General features: G+C 51.9%; 2 protein-coding genes and 1 non-coding gene across 6 annotated transcripts in view; all 3 read left to right on the forward strand.

The window, feature by feature from the left end:
* The window catches only part of TLN1 (talin 1), a 31,225-nt gene extending 23,337 nt beyond the window's left edge, over positions 1–7,888 (forward strand). Inside the window, exons 41-57 of the mRNA XM_029920975.1 lie at positions 6–155; positions 263–364; positions 441–560; positions 1,400–1,546; positions 1,711–1,877; positions 1,990–2,173; positions 2,264–2,389; positions 2,485–2,601; positions 4,881–5,066; positions 5,201–5,308; positions 5,833–5,938; positions 6,139–6,263; positions 6,362–6,487; positions 6,610–6,672; positions 6,771–6,953; positions 7,088–7,216; positions 7,330–7,888. Of these exons, the coding sequence (XP_029776835.1) occupies positions 6–155; positions 263–364; positions 441–560; positions 1,400–1,546; positions 1,711–1,877; positions 1,990–2,173; positions 2,264–2,389; positions 2,485–2,601; positions 4,881–5,066; positions 5,201–5,308; positions 5,833–5,938; positions 6,139–6,263; positions 6,362–6,487; positions 6,610–6,672; positions 6,771–6,953; positions 7,088–7,216; positions 7,330–7,455 (2,265 nt within the window). The 3' untranslated portion in view covers positions 7,456–7,888. The remainder of the gene's footprint in view (positions 1–5; positions 156–262; positions 365–440; positions 561–1,399; positions 1,547–1,710; positions 1,878–1,989; positions 2,174–2,263; positions 2,390–2,484; positions 2,602–4,880; positions 5,067–5,200; positions 5,309–5,832; positions 5,939–6,138; positions 6,264–6,361; positions 6,488–6,609; positions 6,673–6,770; positions 6,954–7,087; positions 7,217–7,329) is intronic.
* A 3,611-nt stretch (positions 7,889–11,499) lies between these two features.
* On the forward strand, positions 11,500–11,603 carry LOC115277183. The gene has a single exon (XR_003902288.1). It is a non-coding gene; the product is annotated as a small nucleolar RNA U13 (small nucleolar RNA).
* Positions 11,604–16,296: 4,693 nt separating this feature from the next.
* Positions 16,297–24,361, forward strand: TPM2 (tropomyosin 2). 4 transcript variants are annotated; one of them, XM_029920241.1, is made up of 9 exons: positions 16,297–16,586; positions 17,011–17,136; positions 20,393–20,526; positions 20,624–20,741; positions 20,836–20,906; positions 21,364–21,439; positions 21,611–21,673; positions 22,064–22,133; positions 23,172–23,494. In XM_029920241.1, exons 1-9 carry the CDS (start codon positions 16,473–16,475, stop codon positions 23,252–23,254), a joined length of 855 nt encoding a protein of 284 aa, XP_029776101.1. In that variant the 5' UTR covers positions 16,297–16,472; the 3' UTR covers positions 23,255–23,494. The 4 variants fall into 4 exon arrangements, with proteins under 4 accessions (XP_029776101.1, XP_029776099.1, XP_029776100.1 ...); XM_029920239.1 differs by lacking the exon at positions 21,364–21,439 and adding an exon at positions 21,045–21,120 and having other exon boundaries at positions 16,316–16,586; XM_029920240.1 differs by lacking the exon at positions 23,172–23,494 and adding an exon at positions 24,207–24,361 and having other exon boundaries at positions 16,317–16,586.
* The last annotated feature ends 287 nt before the right edge of the window (positions 24,362–24,648 follow it).

Below are 24,648 nucleotides of genomic sequence, written 5' to 3' on the forward strand. Positions count from 1 at the left end.
CGCAGCAAGCAGCTCACACCCAGGAAGCCCTGGAGGAGGCGGTGCAGATGATGACAGAGGCCGTAGAGGACCTAACGACAACCCTCAACGAGGCAGCCAGTGCTGCTGGGGTTGTTGGCGGCATGGTGGACTCCATCACCCAGGCCATCAACCAGGTTAGAGTCTTGGGGTGCCTGTGGTCAGAGGCGGCCCTGGGCCAGGGCCCCTGAGCACAGTGCCCAGACTGATCTTTTTTTTTCCTTCCCCCATCATCCCCCCTCAGCTAGACGAAGGACCAATGGGTGAACCAGAAGGTTCCTTCGTGGATTACCAGACAACTATGGTGCGGACAGCCAAGGCCATTGCCGTCACCGTTCAAGAGATGGTGAGTTTGGAAGAGTATAAGCTTACCCCGGGAGGGCTGAGTTTGGAAATAACTTTACTCCTTCTGTTATCATCAGGTGACTAAGTCAAACACCAGCCCTGAGGAGCTGGGCCCTCTTGCTAACCAGCTGACCAGTGACTATGGCCGTCTGGCCTCACAGGCCAAGCCTGCAGCTGTGGCTGCTGAGAACGAAGAGGTAAACATGGGGGCAGCTGCCACGAACGTCCTCCTCCAGGCCCTCGCAGAAAATCACAGTAGCATGCCCCTTGTCCCCATCATGTCAGCCTCCAGGGCTGTCCCCCCTTTACTCTGTCTAGTCTTCTATAAAAAGGGGAACACACCCTCAGGACCACTCCACTAAAGAGTGATCAGGGGTTCCTTGGTGGCTCAGTCAGTGGAGCATGCAACTCTTGATCTTAGGATCATGATTTCAAGCCCTGCGTTGGGCGTGGAGCCCACTTAATTAAAAGAAAAAAGTGACCAGGGCTCTATAGGGACAGGATCAAAGTCACGGGGATAAAGGAGACAGCCCATGATCTAGAGATTTCCTGGTCTGTTGCCGTTGCCTCTGCCGACACTCCTGCAGGTCTGTAATCCCTTCTTAGTTCCTCCTTGTTGCAGACCCATGAAGCTCTTCCTTCTCTAAGCTCCTGGCTTTCCAAGAAAGCAAGTAATTGGATCTTAGCATGACACACCTAATCCTCAGCCCCAAACTCCTCCCTTACCACATAGGCCAAACTGTAGTCCCTGGCCCTCTGAGTCACATCCCCCAGCATAAAGGGCTTCTCCCCCGCCTCCTCACTCCGCTTCACATAATCCTCGCCAGTTGGTGCCTACATGCTATTATTTTCCAAGTGTAGGAGGTGACTTCTCGCCTGAAGGCCACGAAACAGGGAATCTGCGCCTGGGCACTTGTTCTCACCACCGTTTAGCCTGTGATGCGTGTTTTGTTAGGTCCCTAGTGACCCCTCCAAGCACAGGTGGAGACACCGTGAGTATCTTGTAAAATCCACGTCCTTTCCCATCTGCTCACAGATTGGTGCCCACATCAAGCACCGGGTGCAAGAGCTGGGGCATGGCTGTGCTGCTCTGGTCACCAAGGCAGGTGCCCTGCAGTGTAGCCCCAGTGACGCCTACACCAAGAAGGAGCTCATAGAGTGTGCCCGGAGAGTCTCTGAGAAGGTGACGGTGCTCCCCTACCCTATAACCACCCCCACCCCCACCCCATCCCATCCATCCTCCTCCAACCTTCCCAGCCCTCTCCTCCGTACCTTTTCCCAGGCACCAGTGACCTTTCCCTTCCAAGAGGCACTGATAAGAGTTGCCATGTGACTTTCCTCCTCCAGGTCTCCCACGTGCTGGCTGCGCTCCAGGCCGGGAACCGTGGCACCCAGGCCTGCATCACAGCAGCCAGTGCTGTGTCCGGCATCATCGCTGACCTTGACACCACCATCATGTTCGCTACCGCCGGCACCCTCAATCGCGAGGGTACTGAAACTTTCGCAGACCACCGGTGAGGCGGGAACTGGGCCTCACAGAGGCAAGGGGGGGTGTGTGGGGCCAGAAGAGGCTGGAAGGGTTGGAAGAGGACTGAGAAGGGCTGACTAGGCTGGGCCCTCCCTCAGGGAGGGCATTCTGAAGACTGCAAAGGTGCTGGTGGAAGACACCAAGGTCCTGGTGCAGAATGCAGCTGGGAGCCAGGAGAAGTTAGCACAGGCCGCCCAGTCCTCTGTGGCCACCATCACCCGCCTTGCTGATGTGGTTAAGCTGGGTGCAGCCAGCCTGGGAGCTGAGGACCCTGAGACACAGGTATCCCCCTGATACCCCGAATTCTGGCCAGAACCACTGCCTGTTCCCCCTCTCCCTCCCAGCGACCAGAGCCTCTGCTCTCCCACGCAGGTAGTGCTGATCAATGCAGTGAAAGACGTGGCCAAAGCCCTGGGAGACCTCATCAGTGCAACAAAGGCTGCAGCTGGCAAAGTTGGGGACGACCCCGCTGTGTGGCAGCTCAAGAACTCTGCCAAGGTTGGAGGGAATGAGAGAGGGGATGAGGGGCTAATCAGTGCGCTTTCTCCTATTCCTCAAAATGACCCCCTCTCCAACTCCTCTGGTGCCCCCAGGTGATGGTGACCAATGTGACATCATTACTCAAGACTGTGAAAGCCGTGGAAGATGAAGCCACCAAAGGCACACGGGCCCTGGAGGCAACCACAGAACACATACGGCAGGAGCTGGCGGTGAGCGAGGGTCTGGAGCACCGGGGCCTTGGGTTGGAGAGGGATTGAGACAGATCGTGAATCTGTATTTCACATATATTCCCAGACAGAAATGTAAAGGGTCACACTCATTCTCCTCGCTCACTGCCAGGCTTCCTAAGTGAGCTGCTCTGGTTTCTTGCCCTCCCTCGCCTTACTCCTCAGCGTTTGACAACCGCCTTCCCTCACCACCCCACTTTCCCCAGTTACCAGCGGCCTTTTCTTGGCCTTCATCTTCTTCAAACATTTGTGAACAGGCCTCTCTGGAATCTTTCTTCCTTTGCCCCTCCTGACACTGGCTTTGCTCTTGCTTCTCCAGCATCTCTTCTGTAGCCGTGATCAAACCACCTTCAACCTAGTAAACGTGGAGGCCAGCCCCAAATGGTGCAAATCGCCTGCTTTCTCTGTCCTCTTCTTTGGCAAGTAACCACTTGCACGATCGTTCTCTGGCAAGTTGACTTCAGCTCTGAGTTTAGTTATTCTCAACTGCCTGTCTGACATCACCACCAAGATGCCATGCCACCCAGCTTCTGGCCCACAAGTGACTTCCTCTTCCGATGGCAGCAGCCTCATCACTTGTGACTTCCCCGTCTTCTTCACCACATCCCGGCCATTGCAAGTCCTCCCCACCCCCCTCCCCTCCCTCTCCGCCCCCACCCTCAGCACCCTGGTTGGGGTCTTCATCCGCTCTCCTCCACGTTGCTGTGCTAGTTTTCTGCCTCGCCCTCCCCTCTCCCTTCAATTTCTTGTCACTCTCGTCTCCTTTTCATCTTTCTCATTTCTGAATTCACTTTTCTTAGCCTCTCCTTGGAGAGGAAAGTTAACTGAAATTCTTAACTTTCTGCCTCCCAAACCTGATCTTCCGCTTGTCTTTCCCATCTCAGTAAGTGGCACCTTTTAATAAGTCGGCTCCTAAAGCCAGGAATGCCGCTGCGATGTTGTTCTCTGGTTCCCACATCTGAGTGCATCCGAAAGACCTGTCGGTGTTCACTCCAGGCCGATCTCATGCTTGCTCTTCTCCATCACGACCCCCTGAGACCGTCCCCAGGCCTTCATGCTTCTGTGTATTTGTGCGCTAGCCTCCATCTGCTCTCCCTGCCCCAACACTCACCCCTCCGATGCATTCTCTGTACACTGTAGCCAAATACACTTTTGAAAATGTGAATTAGATTATGTCACTTCACTGCTTAGAACCCTTTAGTGACTGCCCTGCCCTCTTCAGTAAAATCCACACTCCTTCCCACCACCTTCCAGGCCCCATGGCCTTTGCCAGCTCCCTGCCCCTCCCCCTGCCCCAGCCCGCTGCATCGTGGCCCCCTGCACTTGCTTCCCGCCAGCCTTTTTAACCTCTGGCCAGCTCCAGTCCTTCAGGCTGCAGCTTAAATGTCCTTTACTCAGGACTACCTGACTGGCTTAGTCCATAGAACATGCAGCTCTTGATTTTAGGGTTGTGAGTTCAAGCCCCACATCGGGTGTAGAGATTACTTTAAAAAATAAAGTAAAATCTTTTTTAAAATCCTCTTCTGAGAGAGGCTGGCCATCTACCTGAGAAAGGACCTCACTTTTGTTTCTCAGCACAACACCCTCTTTATTTCCTTCACAACCCAGGTCAGTCTTTAGTTTTTCTGTTTACCTATTTATTGTCTGTGTCCAAAACTATGGGGTAAAGTCCATGAGAACAAGGACTTTGTCTCCTTTATTTCCCAGTGCATCCCTAGCACCTCACACAGAATCTACCACTAGCCTATTTTTAATAATTTGCTGGATGAACACATACATCTATGTAAAAGTCCAAGTTCCTTGGTCTGATAGTCAAGGCCCCAACAACTTTTTCTTCACCATCCCTATAATTCTAGAACATTTTTTGATACTCCCACTTGAAATTCTGGTTTTTCATGCCCCCTATTTACCTAAAATGCCTTCCTGTTACCTGTGTCTCTTACGATGCAGCCCCTTGCCCCCACTCTGCCACTCACCCCTTCAAGGCTTCTCTGTAGTTTAGGAATAAAAACCCAGCTCAAAGGTACTTCTTAAATTTCAAACAGATAAACTCTCCCCAGTAACTTCAGTCAGAAATGACCAGTAGCCTTTTGTTAGCTGTGATGTGTGAACTTCTCCAAGGACCTGACTTGCAACGAGTACTCCATGAATGCCTGCTCTTAAACATGTGGATGAATGAACCGGCTTATGTAAGTAGAGTGCTACACTGTCTTACGGTCTCACACACTGTACAATTTTTCTTCTTGTCCTATCCGCAACAGGTCTTCTGTTCCCCAGAGCCACCTGCCAAGACCTCTACCCCAGAAGATTTCATCCGCATGACCAAGGGTATCACCATGGCCACAGCCAAGGCTGTTGCCGCTGGCAACTCCTGTCGCCAGGAGGATGTCATTGCCACGGCTAACCTGAGTCGGCGTGCTATTGCAGATATGCTTCGGGCTTGCAAGGTAGAAACCCTGATAGTGAGGCTGAAGTCTGAGGCGGAGCAGCAGCTTTGGGGCAGAACACGGGAGGGGAGAGACCTCGGGCCCTTGGGCAGCCTGGAGCTCTTTGGGATCCTAATGCTAACTGTGTGGGATAGGAAGCGGCTTACCACCCAGAAGTGGCCCCTGACGTGCGGCTTCGAGCCCTGCACTATGGCCGGGAGTGTGCCAATGGCTACCTGGAGCTGCTGGACCATGTGCTGCTGGTAAGGAAGCCGGTGTTGTCTGCTCCTCACACCAGCCTCCCTGAGTACACAGTCCCCTCCCGTGGGCGTCACGCCCAGCTCTGATTTTTTTGTTCAGATCTCCTCCCCACCCCACCTTCTCTTTCCCGAATCTGTTCTGATTTCCAAGCTTCCCTCCCACTGGGACCCCACATTCTTGGCATTTTGGTTTTCCCACTCACCTCTTCCTCTTGGTTTTTATCTCTTCTCTTCCCTCCCTACCTCCCCCTTCTCTACCTTCATCGTCTCTTCTTTCTTCTCATTTCATCATTCTCGCTCCTTGTCAGCCGGTGAGTGACACACAGCCCCACCGGCTTCATTCACCCTGTGTGCAGTGTGATGCCCGGAGGGCGTGGTGTTTGAGGGCTCTGGTGTGGAAGGGTCTAGAGCTGGGTCGGGGGTCACGGTATGCCCTGGTTCTTACGTCTGGTAGGAGCTTAGGTCTGATGCATTCTGCTCCCTGCCTGCCCACCAAACGCACACCCCCCACCCCCGCCCCTCCACAGACCCTGCAGAAGCCAAGCCCAGAACTGAAACAGCAATTGACAGGACACTCAAAGCGTGTGGCCGGTTCAGTCACTGAACTCATCCAGGCTGCTGAGGCCATGAAGGGTGAGGGGTGACCAGGGACAGGGAGGGAAGGGAAACCTTTGGCCTGGGGAGATCTCTGCTTCCTGGTTGGGCTGCTCTGAGCTGGCCTCTGCCCACAGTCCCCACAGGTGCCAGGGGCCAGTGATAACGAACCATGCAGCCCAGTGCTCCCGACCTCCCTGCTCTGCCTTAGCCCTTTGCTTCCTCCCTTTGTCACACAGGAACAGAATGGGTAGACCCAGAAGACCCCACAGTTATCGCTGAGAATGAGCTTCTTGGGGCTGCAGCTGCCATTGAGGCTGCAGCCAAAAAGCTGGAGCAGCTGAAGCCTCGGGCCAAACCCAAGGTCAGTCCTCCTCCCTCCCTCTGCCCTGCCCTCTAATGGCAGAATGTCCCTGCCTTCACTTTGCATCTCTCTTTGCAACCTCCGTCTCTTCATTGTAGGAGGCAGATGAGTCCTTGAACTTTGAAGAACAGATATTGGAAGCTGCCAAGTCCATTGCAGCAGCCACCAGCGCCCTGGTAAAGGCTGCATCAGCTGCCCAGAGGGAACTGGTGGCCCAAGGGAAGGTAAGTACTTGGGACGCCCAGAACTGGGACAGCAGCAGCTCTGCTGTCACACAAATGGATCCAGGGGCTTTTACACACCTACGCGAGCACGGGTCTGAGTGGGCTCTCCTCTTCCTCCACAGGTGGGCGCCATTCCAGCCAATGCACTGGATGATGGGCAGTGGTCCCAAGGCCTCATTTCTGCTGTGAGTGCACAGTACCCACTAGGTCCCTCAGCTAGGGAGACTAGAGGGGAAGGATGGGCAACAGGCACGTGTTAATCTACTTGAATCCCTCACTTTAGGCCCGGATGGTGGCCGCAGCCACCAACAATTTGTGTGAGGCAGCCAACGCAGCCGTGCAAGGCCACGCCAGCCAGGAGAAGCTCATCTCATCAGCCAAGCAGGTAGCCGCCTCCACAGCCCAGCTCCTTGTGGCCTGCAAGGTCAAGGCTGACCAAGACTCGGAGGCAATGAAACGACTCCAGGTGAGGAACCGTGACCACCCTACTGTACCTTGGGCTGTGCTGCTTTAAGCTCTTCCCCCACGACGTGCTTTTCTGTGAGGGGTAGAGGGACTCTCTCGGCCGAGTTCCCAGCCTCACCCCGCTTCTCTGCACAGGCTGCTGGCAATGCAGTGAAGCGAGCCTCGGATAACCTGGTGAAGGCGGCACAGAAGGCCGCAGCCTTTGAAGACCAAGAGAATGAGACGGTGGTGGTGAAGGAGAAGATGGTTGGGGGCATTGCCCAGGTGAGCTTTGCCCCAGACACCCTTAAGGACACTGCCAGCCGGGCAGTCACGCTCCTGTGCCCTACCCTATTGCACAGACTCGCTAAACTGAGCCCTCAATCTCCATCCCTCAGATCATTGCCGCGCAGGAAGAGATGCTGCGGAAGGAACGAGAGCTGGAAGAGGCACGGAAGAAGCTGGCACAGATCCGGCAGCAACAGTACAAGTTCCTGCCTTCAGAGCTTCGAGATGAGCACTAGGGCAGCCGCGTCGATTTCACGCAGACCCAGCCCAGAGACTGTGCCTGCCTCTACCAAAGCCTTCTGGGCTGTCGGCCCGACCTGCCCAGCCCCAGCACTCCCCAAAGTGCCTGCCGAACCCCGGGCCTGGTCCTGCCCAGTCCCGCTGCACATCCCCTGTCCCCTCCCTGACTCCCAAGTGCCTTCATGCCCTAGGGCCCCCTAGAGTATTAACGCTCCAAGAGTATTATTAACGCTGCTGCACCTCAGTCTGGACCTGCCAGGGCTCTCGCCCACCCCACCCTGCCAGCGGCTTCCAGCCCGTCCCCACAGCCTTGACTCTGCTCCTCCTTGTTTGATACTATCTGCCCCCACCCCCACCCCCACCTGGGGGGGCTGCAGAGTTGCAAGCCCCAAACAGACCATGCTCCAATAAAGGTGATTCTGCCTGCGACCTCTGCCTGGCCTTGTGAGGCAATGGGAGACGCCCCTCAAAGAGAACATGGAGCAAAGAATGGGATTCAGCTCTGTCACCAGCTTCATCTGGCTCAGAAATGGGAGTGGGGGCACACTGTGGCAGTTTGCCCCCTGTGGCCCCTTCCTCCTCCTCGCACCCAAGTCCCCAGAGTTGCCATGGTTGGGAAGCTGAGAAGTCCTGTTCCCGTGGTCCCCTGTCTCACTGGCCAGTGCCCGCACCTCACCAAGTGTCATTGCTCTGCTGCTGGGGGCAGCTGCTACTGCTCCTTGTGGCCACCAGGGACCCCCTGCTCTTCATAACTGTTCGGAGTATTTGAACAAATCCAGTTCCTGGCCAAATTAAGTTTTCAAAAGCAGCTTTGCTGAAAAGAATAAGCCGATAGGATACAAGTGCCTGAGCCTCAGAGAACTGTGGCCACAGGTTTGGTTGAGGCTGCTAATAAGCAAAACATCGCCCTGAGGCTGCAGCGGCTGGGTCCCACTGCTGATGGGCTGGGGGCCTGCTAGGCCCTCCCGGGCCTGTTGTTACCCCTGGAGAACAGCACCGGAAGAAAAAACAAAAAAGGCTTGACCCAGGTGGAAGACTTAGCGGGCACAGCTCCCGCTGCGGCCAGCCTGCTACTGGCAGCCCTGACCAGCTGCCGTGCCCTCTTTGAAGTTAAGTGGAGGGAGGCGGTCAGAGAGGTGGGTGCCACTTCCCCCTACCTCCACACTCACCACCTCTGCCTGCACAGTGTGGACCACATGGCAGTCCTTTGAGGCCTGCCGCTGTTTTCACGCATGGTTCTTTTACCAGCTCTGTTGCCCAGGATGTTAATTCCTTGCCTCCCCTTTCAAGTAAAACACAAACACCACCCACGACTACCCTGGGCACCTTTCACCTCCCTGAAGCCATGACATCTATTCCCACTGCATTAGGGTAAGTTTTAAGTAGATGGAGTTGCTTTGTCCTCCCCAGAGCAGCCCATGTGGAAGGTGCCAACTTCCTACCATCACTCCTGTCACTTGTGATTAATTCATTCAATATTTACTAAGCCATGCCCAGGCTAAGCACTGGAAAATAGAGATGCATTATCACCTCTGACGCAGAGGCCTGGCAACTCCAGTACATACCACTGTGGCCCCCTAACCCCAGATTCAATGTCCTAGCATCGTGACTTGGGAACCACAGAGATCAAATCCCTTCCACAGCTTCCCCAGCAAGTGGTAGTCCAGACTGTCAGCTCCTCCAGCTATAAGCCCAGGGCAGCTGTCTTATTCCTGCCCACCACTTCCCCACCACGTCCTCAGGAACTGGGACCAGTCACATACCTCTCACTAGTGATGCATCAGGGAGCCTTCTGGGGAGAGGCCCAAATACCCACTAGGCCAGTTCTTAAAATGTGATCCTCAGGCACCCAGGGGTGCCCAAGATCCTTTCAGAAATCCAGAAATTCAAGATTATTTTCATAATACTAAGGCATTTTTTTCCTTCTTCACGGTGCCCAATATGTGTACCGACAGTGCCAAAACAATGGTGGGTAACACTGCCTTAGCACACATCAAGGCCCCGGCCCAAACTGCACAAACAGTCACTGTGATTCTTCACCACCATGCACTAGTAATTTAAGAAGTAAATACCAGCTTCATTTAAGAATGTCCTTGGGGTGCCTGGGTGGCTCAGTGTGTTAAGCATCTGACTTTGGCTCAGGTCATGATCTCTCAGTTCCTGAATTCAAGCCCCACATCAAGCTGTCTGCTCTGAGCACACAGCCTGCTTTGGATCCTCCGTCCTCTCTGCCCCTCTCCAGCTTGTTTTTTTCCTCTCCCTCTCTCTCTCTCTAAAAAAAAAAAAAAAAAAAAAGGTCTTCGATGAAACAGTAAAAAATAATTTCATTCAATGTAAATCCTTGAGTAACAAGTCTCACTATCCATGTGATGACTCAGGAAGCTGCACACCAAAGTCCAGCGGCGTCTGGAGGAAAGCACTTACACCACCATTTGAGCTGTGAGCTGAGCTAGCCACCATTCTCACGGAATACCACATACACTTGAAAACGACCAGTGGACAAACCAGGGCTAGTGGACTTTGCTGTCTGGTAAAAGTTCTCTCAAAAAGGAACAAAGTGACTCCATAACGGGAAAATCCCACAGTATTTGTTGCCAAGGAATGATACAACTTGAGATTTCAAGTAAGGATTCTGGAAAACCTGGGTTGGCTACCATGAGCTTTACACTTGGACTCTTCTGTTGAAACCAATCCTCATATTAAGGAATTTGATTTCTTTTGATAATGTATAATGAACTATGTCAATATCCGGAACATTTGCATAGCTCAGTGAATCAGTATTTTCCAAATAACCACTGCATGATATTACATCATTCTCCCTGGGTAAAAGATCCAACCACAGTGCAGCACAGACCAATGGATTTTCTTTTTTTTTTTTTTTTTTTTTTTTTAATTTTTGAGAGACAGAGACAGTGGGAGCAGGGGAGGGTCAGAGAGAGAGGGAGATACAGAATCTGAAACAGGCTCCAGGTTCTGAGCTAGCAGTCAGCACAGAGCCCGATGCGGGGCTCGAACCCACGAACCGTGAGATCTGACCTGAGCTGAAGCCGGACGCTTAACCGACTGAGCTACGCAGGCACCCCTAGACCAATGGATTTTCATGTAACATAGTACAAAAAAGTTATTGATGTGGTTTCAGATTCCACATTGCAAATAGCCCTTAAAAAACAACCATTTGTCCAGTTTTGAGGTAGTATCAGAGAAGAATATACATGATTACCTGAAAAGGCTCTCTTTTCCAGCTGTGTATCTGGGTGAGGCTAGATTTTCTTCATATACTGTACTTCAAATAAACCATCATATAACGATAGAAAGCACAAGTGATTTTGAGAATCCATATGTCCTCTATTAAACCAGATATTAAAGAGATTTGTAAGAAATGTAAAATAATTAACATCCTCTCACTAATTTAGGGAGGTGAAAATAGTTTTCATTAAAAATTTTTATGTTCAAATAGAAAGCTTTTGGGGCACCTGAGTGGCTCAGTTGGTTGAGCCTCCAACTCTTGATTTCAGCTCAGGTCATGATTCCAGGGTCATGGAAGTGAGCCCCACATCAGGCTTAAGAGTCCCTCTCTTTCTCCCTCTGCCCCTCTTCCTGCTTGGGCCATCTCTCTCTAAAAAAGCAAAAATAAAAACATTGTTTTAAATACAAAATAAAATTTAAAAAGGCAAAAATAGAAAGCTTTTGTACAGCAAGGGGAACCATCAAACAAACAAAAAGGCAACATACAGGGCACCTGGGTGGCTCAGTTGAGTACCTGACTCTTGATTGCAGCTCAAGTCAACATCTCATAGTCCTCCACACTGAGTGCAGAGCCTGCTTGGGATTCTCTCTCCCCCTCTCCTACGCACAAGTGTATGTGTGCATGCTCTCTCTCTCTCTCTCTCTCTCTCTCAAAAAAAAATTAATAAACAAAAGGCAACCTAGTGAATGGGAGAGGATGTTTACAAATGATATATCTGATAAGAGGTTAATATCCAATATATATAAAGAACTTAACACCACAAATATACAATCTGATTAAAAAATGGGCAGAGATCCTTTTGTAGTTCACAAGCATGATGACTGGGTGTTCACGCCGTTGTGTGACATGTGCCACCCTTAAAACTTGTTACGACGTCGGCACGTTACCCGTCTGACATAAAAAAAATAAAATTAAATAAATAAATAAATAAATAAATAATGGGCAGAGGAACTAAGTAGACATTTTTTCCAAAGAAGACATACATATGGCCAACAGGCACATGAAAAGGTGTTCAACATTATTAATCATTAGGGAAATTCAAAACAAAATCACAATGAGATTATCACTTCACACCAGTCAGAACAGCTCGTATCAAAAAGATAGGAAATAATAAGTGTTGGCAAGGACGTGGAGAAAAGGAGACCCTTGTGTACGTACTGTTGGTGGGAATGTAAATTGGTACAAATACTTCTGGAAAACAGTATGGAGTTTCCTGAAACAATTAAAAATAGACAAACTTCATGATCCAGTAATTCCACTACTGGATAACTACCCAAAGAAAATGAAGAAGATACTATTTCAAAAAGATATATGCACCCTATGTTTATTGCAGCGTTATTTACAACAGCCAAGATGTAGAAGCAACCGAAGTGTCCTTCAACAGATGAATGGACAAAGAAAATGTGATATATATATCATACATATATATATACATATACATATATATGTATGTATATGAATATTACTCAACCATAAAAAAGAATGAGACCTTGGGGCACATGGGTGGATCAGTCAGTTAAGTGTCTGACTCTAAATTTTGGCTCAGGTCATGATCCCAGGATCATGGCACCAAGCCCTGCATTAGGGTCTGCACTGACACTTGGAGCCTACTTGGGATTCTCTCTCTTCTTCTTTCTGCCCCTCCCCACCATGGCACACATGCACACTCACACACGCGTGTTCTCACTCTCTCTCAAAATAAATAACATTTTAAAAAGGTATGAGATCTTGCCATTTGCAACAACATGGAGGGACCTCAATACAGGGTATCTAGGGTATGATGCTAAATAAAGTAAGTCAGAGGAAGACAAATACCATTTGATTTCACGTATATGTGGAATCTAAAAACAAATGAAAAAAGGGCGCCTGGGCGGCTCAGTCTGTTGAGCATCTGGCTTCAGCTCAGGTCATGAACTCTTGGTTCGTGGGTTCAAGCCCTGCATTGGGCTCTGTGCTGACAGTCAGAGCCTGGAACCTGACTTCAGATTCTGTGTCTCCCTCTCTCTCTGACCCTCCCCTGCTCACGCTGTGTCTCTCTCTCTCAAAAATAAATAAAACATTAAAATTTTAAAAAATAAAAAAAAACAAATGAACAAACAAAAAACAAACAACAGATTCTTAAATACAAATAACAAACTGGTAGTTGCCAGAGGGAAGGTGGAAGGGGACAGATGAAATAGATAAAGGGATAATATTAACAAACTTCCAGTTATAAAATGTCATGGAGATGAAAAGTACAGCATAGGGAAAAGAGTCAATAATATTGTAATAACATATGGTGGCAGATGGTGACTACAGTTATTGTGGCAAGCTTTGAGTTGAGTAATGTATAGAGTTGTTGAAGAAACGTGTTGTACACCTGAAATATAACATCATATGTTAATTATACTTCAGTAAAAAAACATTTATGCTAACAGTGTTAATGTATAATGGGTTATTTTTAATCAATTAATATTAAAATTTTTTTCTGTTTCCATTTTACTATGTTAAGTATTGACAGATATAATCAACTTCAACAAATGCTTTTTGGGTCTTCAAACCCCATTCTTAATTTTTTTTTTAAGATTAAGACTTTTTTTTTTAATTTTTTTTTAATTTATTTTTGATACAGAGAGAGACAGAGCATGAGAGGGGGAGGGGCAGAGAGAGAAGGAGACACAGAACTGGAAGCAGGCTCCAGGCTCTGAGCTAGCTGTCAGCAGAGCCTGATGCGGGGCTTGAACCCACGAACGTGAGATCTGACCTGAGCGGAAGTCAGAGGCTTAACCAACTGAGCCACCCAGGCGCGCCCCCATTCTTAATTTTTAAGAATATAAGGGGTGCCTGGGTAGCTCAGTTGGTTAAGTGTTCGACTCTTGATTTCAGCTCAGGTCATGATCTCTCGGTTCATGAGATCGAGCCCTGTGTCAGGATTCTCTCTCTCTCTCTCAAAATAAATAAATAAACTAAAAAAAAAAATGTAATGGGTTCTAAGGCCAAGTTTTAAAGGAAAAAAAAAGTTTGAGAACTGCTACACTAGACCACGAGTTCCTTTAGATCCACACAGCATTAATAGTTTTGTATACACGAACCTGGTGCATAAAAAATATACCCAGCAAATGTTCATTAAGTGCCAACTCTTATGCGATGCTATGCTAGGCACTGGGGATTCAGAATTGAAAAAGATAGTCCCTGTTCTAGAGGACTCACAAGCCAGTAGAAGAGACACACAAGCAAGCACAAGAACAATTACAGCAGGAACTCTGAGGGGAATTACAGGAGCCTACACCAAGGACAGGCATCTATTAGGTGGAGGGAATGAGGGGCAGTGGCCAGGGAAGGCTTCCCAGAAAAGCTATCATATGAACTGAGTTTTAAGGCCACAAAAATCAGCCAACAGAAGAGAATTTTAGAGGGAACAGAATGCATAAAAGGTGGAAGCTTTAAGAAAAGTACCCTTACTTCCAGGTCCTGCATGTAGTTCATTGTGAACCCAGCATCAAGTACAAGTCTGTGAAGTAGAAGTAGAGGTGAGGTTGGAAATGAAAGGAGATGAGGCAGAGAGGTAAGCAAGGGCCAAAATGAAGGACCTTATATACCATATTAAGAAATGTGGATTTTTATCCTCAAAGGAGGGAGGGCATAGGGAGGGGTTTTGGAGGATTTTTTTTTTTAATGATTTTTATTTATTTTTGAGAGACAGAGAGAGACAGCACGAGCAGGGGAGGGTCAGAGAGAGAGGGAGACACATAATCCGAGGCAGGCTCCAGGCTCTTGAGCTAGCTGTCAGCATAGAGCCCGATGCGATTCGGGGCTTGAACCCACGAACCGTGAGATGACCTGAGCCGAAGCCGGAAGCCCGACGCTTAACCGACAGAGCCACCCAGGCGCCCCTGGAGGATTTCAGGATCTTATTCGCATCAACTTTTTAAAAGATCTTTGATAACAATGTCTAGGTTTAGTTGAATGAATATAGGCATTGGGGAACCAGGAGTGAGAACCCAACAGACCCAGGCAGGAGGTACTAGAAGGAGCTACCCAAGGCAACCCCAGAGACTTGGAGGAACCTCATTTGTAGGAAGTAGAATCCACAGGAGTAAGTGGATGTGGGAAGCTAGGAACTGGGGTGCGCTTGGTAACTCTCTAGGGTTTAGCACTGGCTACTGGGAGGGTGCAGGTGTGTTCCTTGAGTCTGGGGAAAACAGGGAGATGGTTGGAAGGAACACTGCGAAGGTCAGGTTTGTTCCACTCCTAGCACGCGGACAGCTGAGCAAATCTAAATACATGTCCGCACCCCCTCCCCCGCGGCCGGGCCCAGGGCCCACGGTTCCCACGACTCCCACCCCCACCAGCAAAGCCAGGCCTCCCACCCCTCTGCCCCGGGGGAGCTAGGCGAACCGCTCCCTCCTAATTTCCTCTGCTTGGTCACCCCTCCCCCCCTGCGCCGAACTAGCTCTTCTCTTCCTCACCCACCCACCCCCACCCTCGGAGGAAAAACGCAAACAAACAGCCCCGCACTCTGCGCCTCACACTTCACCACCCCAGGACCCCGCTGCTACGGGGGCAACTTCTAGCGACCTCCGAGGGAAGAAGCATCTCACCCCAGACTCCCGACTCCGGGAGCTCTGTAACTCTTCCCCTCGCCCCCAGCCTTCCGCGTCCCAGTCCGGCCCCGCCTCCTCACGGGGAAACGGCCCAAAAAAGGGCAGAAAAGAAATTTTGGCGTAAAGTTGGCCTGCAAGAGGAGACGGGAGAGTCTGCTGGGAGAAGGGGCGGGGAAGCAGGGCGCGCGGGGCCTCCAGGGAGAGGGGAAAGCGGGGTAGGGTGGGGGAATGGAGGGGGAGGGGAGGGGGCGGGAGGGCCGCGTCCCGGGGGTGGGGGGCGGGGAGCACGCCAGGTCCGGCCCGGCTGGAGCCACGGGGAAAATATGCGGGGCACGTTGCGGGGCAGGGCGGACGGGGCGCGGAGCCGGGTACCTAGCCGCCCCGCCACGGTAGAGGAGGGGCCCTGGCTCCAGGGGCCGGGGAAGCGAGGGAAAGGGAGGTCAGGCCCGCCCTCGTGGGCAGCAAACCGGGCCTCGCTCCGCACTGGATCAGGGCTCTGGGTTCCCCTCCTGCCTCAGTTTCCCCAAGTTTCTGGTGAGACTCACCGTTGTCACTACCACATCGGTAACGCAGACCCAGAGTCTGGGACTCAGGGTAAACTGAGGTACTCTAACCACGGAGGAGCCCCGCCTCCCAAGAGACATTTAATCCAGGGGGATTTACAGGAAACTTCTAAATTAAGGGCAGCGGCTGCTACAGCTGAGGGGGGCACGCGGGTCTCAGCGTTCGCGCATCTGCCGTGAGCTCACGCCCCGAAATAGCCCCAGGGGCCCCAGTCGCAGCTGCCACAGGGCCGGGCTGTCACTCAGAGGCAGAGCTGAGCCCCCCAGCCCGAGGGTCCCCTCCCTTACGCAGGGTTGGGATTCTTCTGGCCGACCGTCCAAGCTACTTTACCTTCCGACGGCTGGGGGGTGGGGGAAAGGGAGGGGCCTCGAGGGGGTGGGCACAGGGCACGGCCGCGCCCCCCGCCCCCACCCCACCAGGGTGTGCTTCTGCCCCTACAAGGTTTGGGCTGCGGTGGGGGAGGGTCCCGGCCCCCGGCTCCGCCCGGCCCCTCCCCGCCTTTTAGGCGCCCTTGTGGCTGGGCCATCCCAGTCCCGCTGGGTCCTCCTCACCGGCCTCCCGTGCGCCCAGTTCGTCCACTCCGCACTGCCTGCCCACCGGCCCGCCCCCCACCGCAGCCATGGACGCGATCAAGAAGAAGATGCAGATGCTAAAGCTGGACAAGGAGAATGCCATCGACCGCGCCGAACAAGCCGAGGCCGACAAGAAGCAGGCTGAGGACCGCTGCAAGCAGGTGGGGGCCCTAGACCCAGTGCAGCCCCCTCCTCCCCAACGAGGGAGGGGTAGGCCCTGTGCCCTCTAGCCTAAGGTCTTCTGTCCCAGGCTCCTGTGTGCAGTGCGGGTGGGGGTGGGCTGGACCTTCACAGCACCTTCAGAGACCTAGCCAAGCCACGTATAATCTCGCCCGCCGTACCTGGGGAGCTGCAATCCCCCGGTTTCCACACCTGCTCCTGCACAGCAATGATGGGCCCAGCTTCTCGGGCTGGAAGTTTCTCTGTACCCCCACCGGGTCCCTGTAACATCCCTGACTGCTGTTCCTCCTCTACTATCCTACTTCCTCCCTGACAGCCTCTAAATATCTTCTAGTACCCTCCTCACACATACCCCTGCTCCTTCCTGGGTCCCTGCCCTGACTAACCAAGACCTCTGTCTCTCAGCTGGAGGAGGAGCAGCAGGCCCTCCAGAAGAAGCTGAAGGGGACAGAGGATGAGGTGGAAAAGTATTCTGAATCTGTGAAGGACGCCCAGGAGAAACTGGAGCAGGCTGAGAAGAAGGCCACCGACGTGAGTGTGGAGCTGGGGTAGGGTGGAGGAGTGCACTGGGAGGTGTCCTGGACCTGGGGATGAAAGGAGGGGACCTAGATGTCCCCAGCACCAGGACAGAAATGGTTTCCTCTCAGAAACCCAGGCTAGGGCAAGCTGGCACCAATAATCTAAGACAGTGGGTAAATCAAAACCACCCACCACTTCCCCTAGAGGACACAACCTTGTAACTCCATTTGATTCCAGCCCTAAGAATGTACAGTGATCAAGCAGTGAGTCATCCTGTGGGGGGAGGGGGGTACAAGAATTTACCATCTATCTCAATTAATCCTCTAGATGGAAATGGGAGAAGAGTCTGCAACTCCATGTGTGGGGTGTGGGGTGTGGGTGTGGGTATTGTTGGGCAGGAGGGAGAGGAATCTAGAGATGGGGCCTGACTTGAGTTACACCCCTGGGGGGCCATTAGAAATTCCCTGGCTTTGAGCTCTGGCTCCAGCAACTCTCCTGTGCACTGGGGTCCAGCTCAGGTTCTAATGGCCCCTCATTTACCCTCATTAAGCTGTCAACCTTGAGACCCAGCCAGGCCACAGGGCAGAGGGACAGGGCTACAAATGCCAAAGTAGCCACCTTAGCAGGTCCTGAGATTTCTCTGCCCACCCCACACTGCTAACTAGACTTCTCTGCCTCTGCCATTCCCAACCCCCACCTTGGCACTGGAGAATGGCCATATGACTTTGGATATGGTACTTGCACCATTCTCTGCCTCAATTTCCCCACTTGCCTTTTACCCAGGATTAAGATGAGCCTATGGTTGGCGGTATGGGAGGATTAGCAAAAACACATCTGAACATCTGAGATCCAAGATGACATTACTGTTTATATTGACCGTTATCCATGTTCCCCAAGCCGCACCCCCTGCCCCAAGGTTGGTTTCTCTGACCTCTAGGCTTGGTTTTGGTTCTCCACCAGCCCTGGCACTTGGGAGGGACTGACCTGCAGCTGCTAGCAAAGACAACCGTGGGCATCTGACGCTCTATAAATAACTAAGGCCCAGTGCAGCTGGAGGCAGGACTGGAAACCCAAGGAGCTGGTGGGGGCTGGAGGGGAGGAGGGGAGGACAGGGACAGAGCTGGGGACGCAGTGCCAGTGTCCAAACTTATTATATGACCTTGAACACAGCACTTCATTTACACGGTGCCTCAGTTTCTCCTTTCTCTCTTCACGTTTATCCAGTGGGGACAGTAGTGCCTGTCGTGTGGTTAGAGAGCAGCATCCATAACTGGGAAGAGCTTAAGAAGCAGAAAATGGCAAATATCAGTCCTGTGATGAGGACCCCAAGACTTCCCAGATTCTTCAGAGTCATTTGTCACCCCACTCTCACAGAGTTTTCCTTTTATAGATTCTCATCTCTCTCTAGAGTAGACCCCTAATGTCCCCCAGAGTCATTCTTCCCAACCCCCAGTGCTGTCTCCAGAATCCTTCCACACTGAGTCATCTGGCCCCCTGCCCATGTCACTCTAGGTGGCCTCCAGCACCTGGAGGACAAACTACTACTTTTTCTTTTTTTCTTTTCTTTTTTTTAACATTCTTCATTTATTTTTGAGAGACAGAGACAGCATGAGCAGGGGAAGGTCAGAGAGAGAGGGAGATATAGAATCTGAAGCAGGGTCCAGGCTCTGAGCTAGCTGTCAGCACAGAGCCCGGTGCGGGGCTCGAACCCACCAACCATGAGATCATGACCTGAGCTGAAGCCAGACGCTTAACCGACTGAGCTACCCAGGTGCCCCCAAACTACTACTTTCTATATATGGTGCTGTGTTTCCCCTGCTGCAGGGTACCTCCCAGGACCTGCTTTCTACCCCCTCTACCCCCAGGACTGCCACCCATCCCTCCTTTCTTTCACTTCTTCCCCTACACTGGCCCTTTCTCCTTTCCAATCTTCAATCTCATGCTCTTTACGATATGTCTCTGATGGAGAAACAGGACCAACCTAACATTTATGGAGCGTGGACTCCGCAGGCAGTGTGCTCAAGTGTTTTCTACATTTTATTTTACTATTTCCCGACCTTGGCTTATCATCAGAATCACATGGAAGCTTAAAAAAAAAAAAACCTTAAAAGCTTTCTGAGCTCCTGCCTAGGAGATCAAATTTCAGTGGATCTAGCTGCAAGCTAGTGAGCCTGTTTCGTTTTCTAAGCCTCCCACTGGTCCTGTTGATTAATTGAGTATTATGTCAGAAGCCAACAGAGGAGGAACTGTTTGTGTCAACTCAGATTTAAAATTTTAAAAGGAGCAGGGGTGCCTGGGTGGCTCAGGCCGTTGAGCATCCCACTCCTGATTTTGGCTCAGGTCACGATCTCATGGTTCATGAGTTTTAGGCCCACATCAGGCTCTGCGATGACAGTGCAGAGTCAGCTTGGGATTCTCTCTCCCTCCTTCTCTGTCCCTACCCTTCTCTCTCAAAATAAATAAATAAACTTAAAAAGGAGGAATCTCGGGCCTAGAGGAACTAAGTGAGTGACCCAAGGTCACATGAGTGCTAAGTGGCTGAGCAGTAGCTCACAATGGTCTGACTCACAGGCGATGCTCCTAATACCAAACTGTGAGGCTTCTCTCCTTTTTCTTTAGTGGGGCCCCTTCTTGCTCTACCCTCGCATTTTCTCAAGGCATCATTTTCAGTGGACCATCCGCAAAACTTCCATGGTTTTGCCTCTATATTGCAGATCAGGGGTTGAGTATCTGTCACTTACACAGCCTTTGGCAAGAAGCCCCTTCTTACAGCCAAGGATGTCCCATAGAGGCCTGGCCAGCCTCCTGAGCCCCTCGCTGGGAGTCTGACTGGCAGCCAGCGACATCAGAGACCTTGACTCTGACTGGCTGTTTTTAGCAATAGTGAGGTCTGGTTGGCCTGATGTGTCCCCACCCCCTCACCTGGCCCAGGCTTTGCTGTGGAGGAACCCCTGCTCCTCTGACCTGGTCCCAACTTGGAGTGCTGTCAGTGGGGACAGAAAGACCTGCACGTAACTATTGGGAGACTAATTATACACTGTGCTAGAAGAGGCTCTGAAGCAGGGGAGTGAAGCCTGTTCAGAAATGCATGTTTTGGACCTTAGTAGAGTCCAGACGGAAGATGATTGGTTAGGGGGCAAAACAGGTTGAAAGTCTGGAAGCCAGGAAACACATTCTTTCTGATAAGAACCTACTACCCTCTGAAACCTCTCTGATCCTCATTCAAGGCAGACCAAGCCCCCTCTGACCTCTGGCCTTTGACCCACAGGCTGAGGCAGATGTGGCCTCCCTGAACCGCCGCATTCAGCTGGTAGAGGAGGAGTTGGACCGGGCGCAGGAGCGCCTGGCTACAGCCCTACAAAAGCTGGAGGAGGCTGAGAAGGCAGCTGATGAGAGTGAGAGGTGGGCAGGGGGCCTCCCAGGGGGTGGGCCAGGGAGGGTCTGGGCGCCTGTCTCTGCTGGTTCTGACCCCACTTCCGCCCCTCTCCCTGCCATTCAGAGGAATGAAGGTCATTGAAAACCGAGCCATGAAGGATGAGGAAAAGATGGAGCTGCAGGAAATGCAGCTGAAGGAGGCCAAGCACATCGCTGAGGACTCAGACCGCAAATACGAGGAGGTGACAGCCCTGTTCCACTTCCTTCTCCCTCCCAAACCCCAGGTGCTCCCCACCACTCACTCGGGCTCTGCTCCTTCCCTCCCTCGTCCCCCAGGTGGCCAGGAAGCTGGTGATCCTGGAAGGAGAGCTGGAGCGCTCAGAAGAAAGAGCTGAGGTGGCTGAGAGGTAAAGGCGCCCTAGGCGGCAAGTGAAACTCAGCCTGGTCCCATTGGTGTGGGGCACTCTGGACAGTGGGAGGCAGTTTCCCAGGATTGGGGCCATAGGGACAGGTCTTGTCCTCTGACCCCTGACTGCTGCCCCCAGCCGAGCCAGGCAGCTGGAGGAGGAACTCCGAACCATGGACCAGGCCCTCAAGTCCCTGATGGCCTCAGAGGAGGAGGTAGTGACCTCTCTGGACCTTTCTGGGCAATGGTGCCTTCTCTCAGCTCACCTTTCCCCTAATCTCAGGCTGTTCTCTCACCTGCTGGGGGGGCGGGAAAGGCCTGGGGCTTCGAAATTCTGCTTGCTATCACTCTCACAACTTTGCTCTTCTCTTCTCTCCTCCACCCCTTCCCCACTGTGCCATCTCCACTGCCTCCCACACTATCCCCTCACACCCTCGCCCCGCCACACACCCCTGCAGTAAATGTGGGGACCTAGAGGAGGAGCTGAAAATTGTTACCAACAACTTGAAATCTCTGGAAGCCCAAGCGGACAAGGTAGAGGGGGGTAGAGGGGCAGTGAGGAAGGGGTCCTGTAGGGGAGGGAGGCAATGGACCCAGGGAGGGGCTGGGTGTTCCCTGGAGACAAGATAGGAGCAGCCTGTGTGCTCGGTGGAGTGAAGGATTTATGGAGGCCATCTACTAACAGTGTGTGTATGTCCCTACAAGTATTCCACCAAAGAAGATAAATATGAGGAGGAGATCAAACTGCTGGAGGAGAAGCTAAAAGAGGTGAGAGTCTTGGGGCGCCTGTTGGCTCAGTCGGTTGAGCGTCCAACTCTTGACTTTGGCTCAGGTCATGATCTCACGGTTCTGTCGGGCTCTGTGCTGCCAATGCAGAGCCTGCTTGGGATTTTGTCTCTCCCTCTGCCCCTCCCGTGCTCACTCGAGTGCACACATGCTCTCTCTCCCTCTCAAAATAAATAAACTTAAAAAATAATAATAAAATAGAAGAGGTGAGAGTCCTTTCAGTCCCCACTGTCCCCTCAAGCCCCCCATCCCCTCCAGAGACTGCCTATGGCAGGGACTTTAGGAAAAGGAATGGAAGAGGAGGTTGACTTAAGTGAAAGGATTTGGGAGAACCTAATTTTTGTCATCCCTCCATCTTACCTTAACTCCCAGGCTGAGACCCGAGCCGAGTTTGCCGAGAGGTCTGTGGCAAAGTTGGAGAAGACCATTGATGACCTGGAAGGTAAGAGGGATACTCCCCTCTACCCTCCCCCCAAAGCTTTTTAAGTAGGTCCACACTCCCCGACTATCAGTCTATCACTTATTTTCTCATCCCATAATACTTGCCACGGATAAATTAGCGTTGGACCACCTGGGATCCCACTAGCTCCTGGGGTGTGACCCACCAGCCATCCGAGGAGTTGTAGCTGGTTGCAGTGTGTCAAGCTCAGTGCCCCTCAAACATGAGTGTGCATGAGAACACATCGGAGAATTTTTAAAACACAGATTCCTGGGTCCTACTCCAAAGTGAATGCTGACTTTGGGCTGGAGAATGTGTATGTCTGACTAGCTTTCTGGTAATGCCAATGCTGTTGGGCCTCAGACCACACTTTGAATAGCACAGACCTAGACAATTCTGTCTCCAAGTGCAACACAATAGAGCTATGTCACAGATACTTCTTTATTAAATATAGAGAGATTTGGTTTAATATCTAGGTTTTCACAACATTAATGGAAAATACTGTTTGAAGCTAGATTTGGTGAAAACAAACATCTGGGTATTTGCTACTCTGTGGCTACTTCTCATTAGTATTAAGAATGTTGTGCCTAAACTGTATTTTCTTTTTATTCTGTAATAACTGTTTCACCTTCATAATTCCCACTTCTCATGCTTCTAGCCTTTCAGGCAAGCCTGAATTTCATCTCCAACTTTAGGACCTTAGACCTTTCTGGCTCCAGCACCCTCCCCCTGAATTGAGCACCCCTGCTTATTCAAAGCACTGTACCCCCCATGTCCTTGGGGGAGGTAGGAGCTCCAAGGGGAAGAGCCAATTTGGGCTACAGAGAAAAGCAAAAGAGTCGGGTACAGAGAGGGAAGGAGGGAGCGATGATGGCTGTCCTGCTTGATCTCCAGCCTGTTTCTCTCACTCTGCCTTTGTCTACCTGTTCTGATTCTTGTTCTCTTTCCATTACCCTCTCTCCTTCCTTTCCTCTTTCCATCCATTCCCTCTCCCCATGCTCCCACCTGGTCACCCTCCCCTGGACTCCCCCCCACCCCCAGACGAAGTCTATGCACAGAAGATGAAGTACAAGGCCATCAGCGAGGAGCTGGACAACGCACTCAACGACATCACCTCTCTCTAAGCCCCACGCCAGTGTGGCCCCCTCAGCCCCTTCTCTCCTTTCCACTCACTCTGTGGGGAGGGGACAGGCAGGAAGAACAAAATTGTCAGCATTGTACAGCCAGTCTGGGCGCAGCCTCGGAGAGCCCCCACCACACCTGCCACCCACCCTGGCACTTGCTTCAGCCTTCTATCCAACCACTCACTCCACCCTCCAGCCTCTACCTCTTTCTGCTGCTTAATAAACTCAACTTGGTCTCCATGCTGTCTCCCTGCCCTCTCAGAAACCCTAGCTTGCACAGACACCCCCAATCTTGTGCACCCCCCCATGCTGAGCTCACCCACAAAACACTGGCCCACGTCAGAACCCCCTCCACATGGCACTCCCAGTCTGTCACTCTGTCACCGCTGCATGTGGGCACGCATAACCCCGTCAGTCACCGTGAGCCCTCTAATGCCTCCGACAGACTCTGCAGACCCAAGTCTATCACTAACCTACAAGCATTCAGCGGCAATTCCAGGATTTAAGGGAATGACTGGAAGGGAAATGGGTGGGGAGGTGCTGAAGCAGGGCAAGAAGGTTGTGAAAGGTCTGGCTGGGGTAGAGTTTGGGGAAATGTGGATACCAACAACATGGGGCTTTCCCTGCAGGTCTGTTTTCTGCTTCGTCTGTCTGTCTCGTCCTTCCTTTTCTCTCAGTCTTTGTCTTTCCTTCTATTTCTAACACTCTTAAACCATCTAAAGAAGGAGGGTAAATCAGTTCATGACTCAGGCCTTCCCATCCCACCCCCGTGACCCCAAAGCCTTGAGTCCATGTCTGTCTTGGTCAGTGCATCCATTTGCCCCTGGCCCCGGGTCCTCAGCCCCCTAAGTGCTTATGTCTTCCTGTGCCTCCAACCCACTCCAAGTCTGTCTCATCCCCCATCACCCCTCGTGTCTCCCTGCCCTTCCTCACGTGCTGCTTCCCCCCTCAGAGACCTTGGCCAGTGCCAAGGAGGAGAACGTGGAGATTCATCAGACTCTCGACCAGACCCTGCTGGAACTCAACAACCTGTGAGGGCTGGCTCTGCCCCCAGCCGGGGGATAGTTGCCCCCACCCAACTCAATAAAATGGATGTTACCAGTGTCACAGGGCCCCTTAAACCTTTCTTTGGTGTTGGTGATGGTGGTAGTTTTCCAAAGTGGAGAAGGCTAAGAGGATGCCTGAGGGGAGCAATGGAGTTGGAAGGCCCCCTGACTGAACAGAGCCTGCCTCTAGGCTCCACACTAGGACTTCCTTCCCAAAGGGAGCCAAGGGGTGGGGTCACCAGGCTCAACGAGGAGGGCTGTGACCAGGCTGTGACGCAGAGAGGCCCTGCAGGGCTGGGGTAACATCCTGGTCCTACTACCCGCAGGGCAAAGGAGCCGCTGTCCTGG

Source organism: Suricata suricatta, chromosome 13 (assembly GCF_006229205.1).
Source record: "Suricata suricatta isolate VVHF042 chromosome 13, meerkat_22Aug2017_6uvM2_HiC, whole genome shotgun sequence".
NCBI classification, from domain to species: Eukaryota; Metazoa; Chordata; class Mammalia; order Carnivora; family Herpestidae; genus Suricata; species Suricata suricatta.

Bases quoted from the DNA above. Each gene is read 5' to 3' on its own strand.
- TPM2 (XM_029920241.1), top strand. From the start codon at position 16,473: ATGGACGCGATCAAGAAGAAGATGCAGATGCTAAAGCTGGACAAGGAG. The intron at 16,587-17,010 runs GTGGGGGCCCTA...TCTGTCTCTCAG, and splicing joins CTGAGGACCGCTGCAAGCAG to CTGGAGGAGGAGCAGCAGGC. The intron at 20,742-20,835 runs GTGACAGCCCTG...CTCGTCCCCCAG, and splicing joins CAGACCGCAAATACGAGGAG to GTGGCCAGGAAGCTGGTGAT.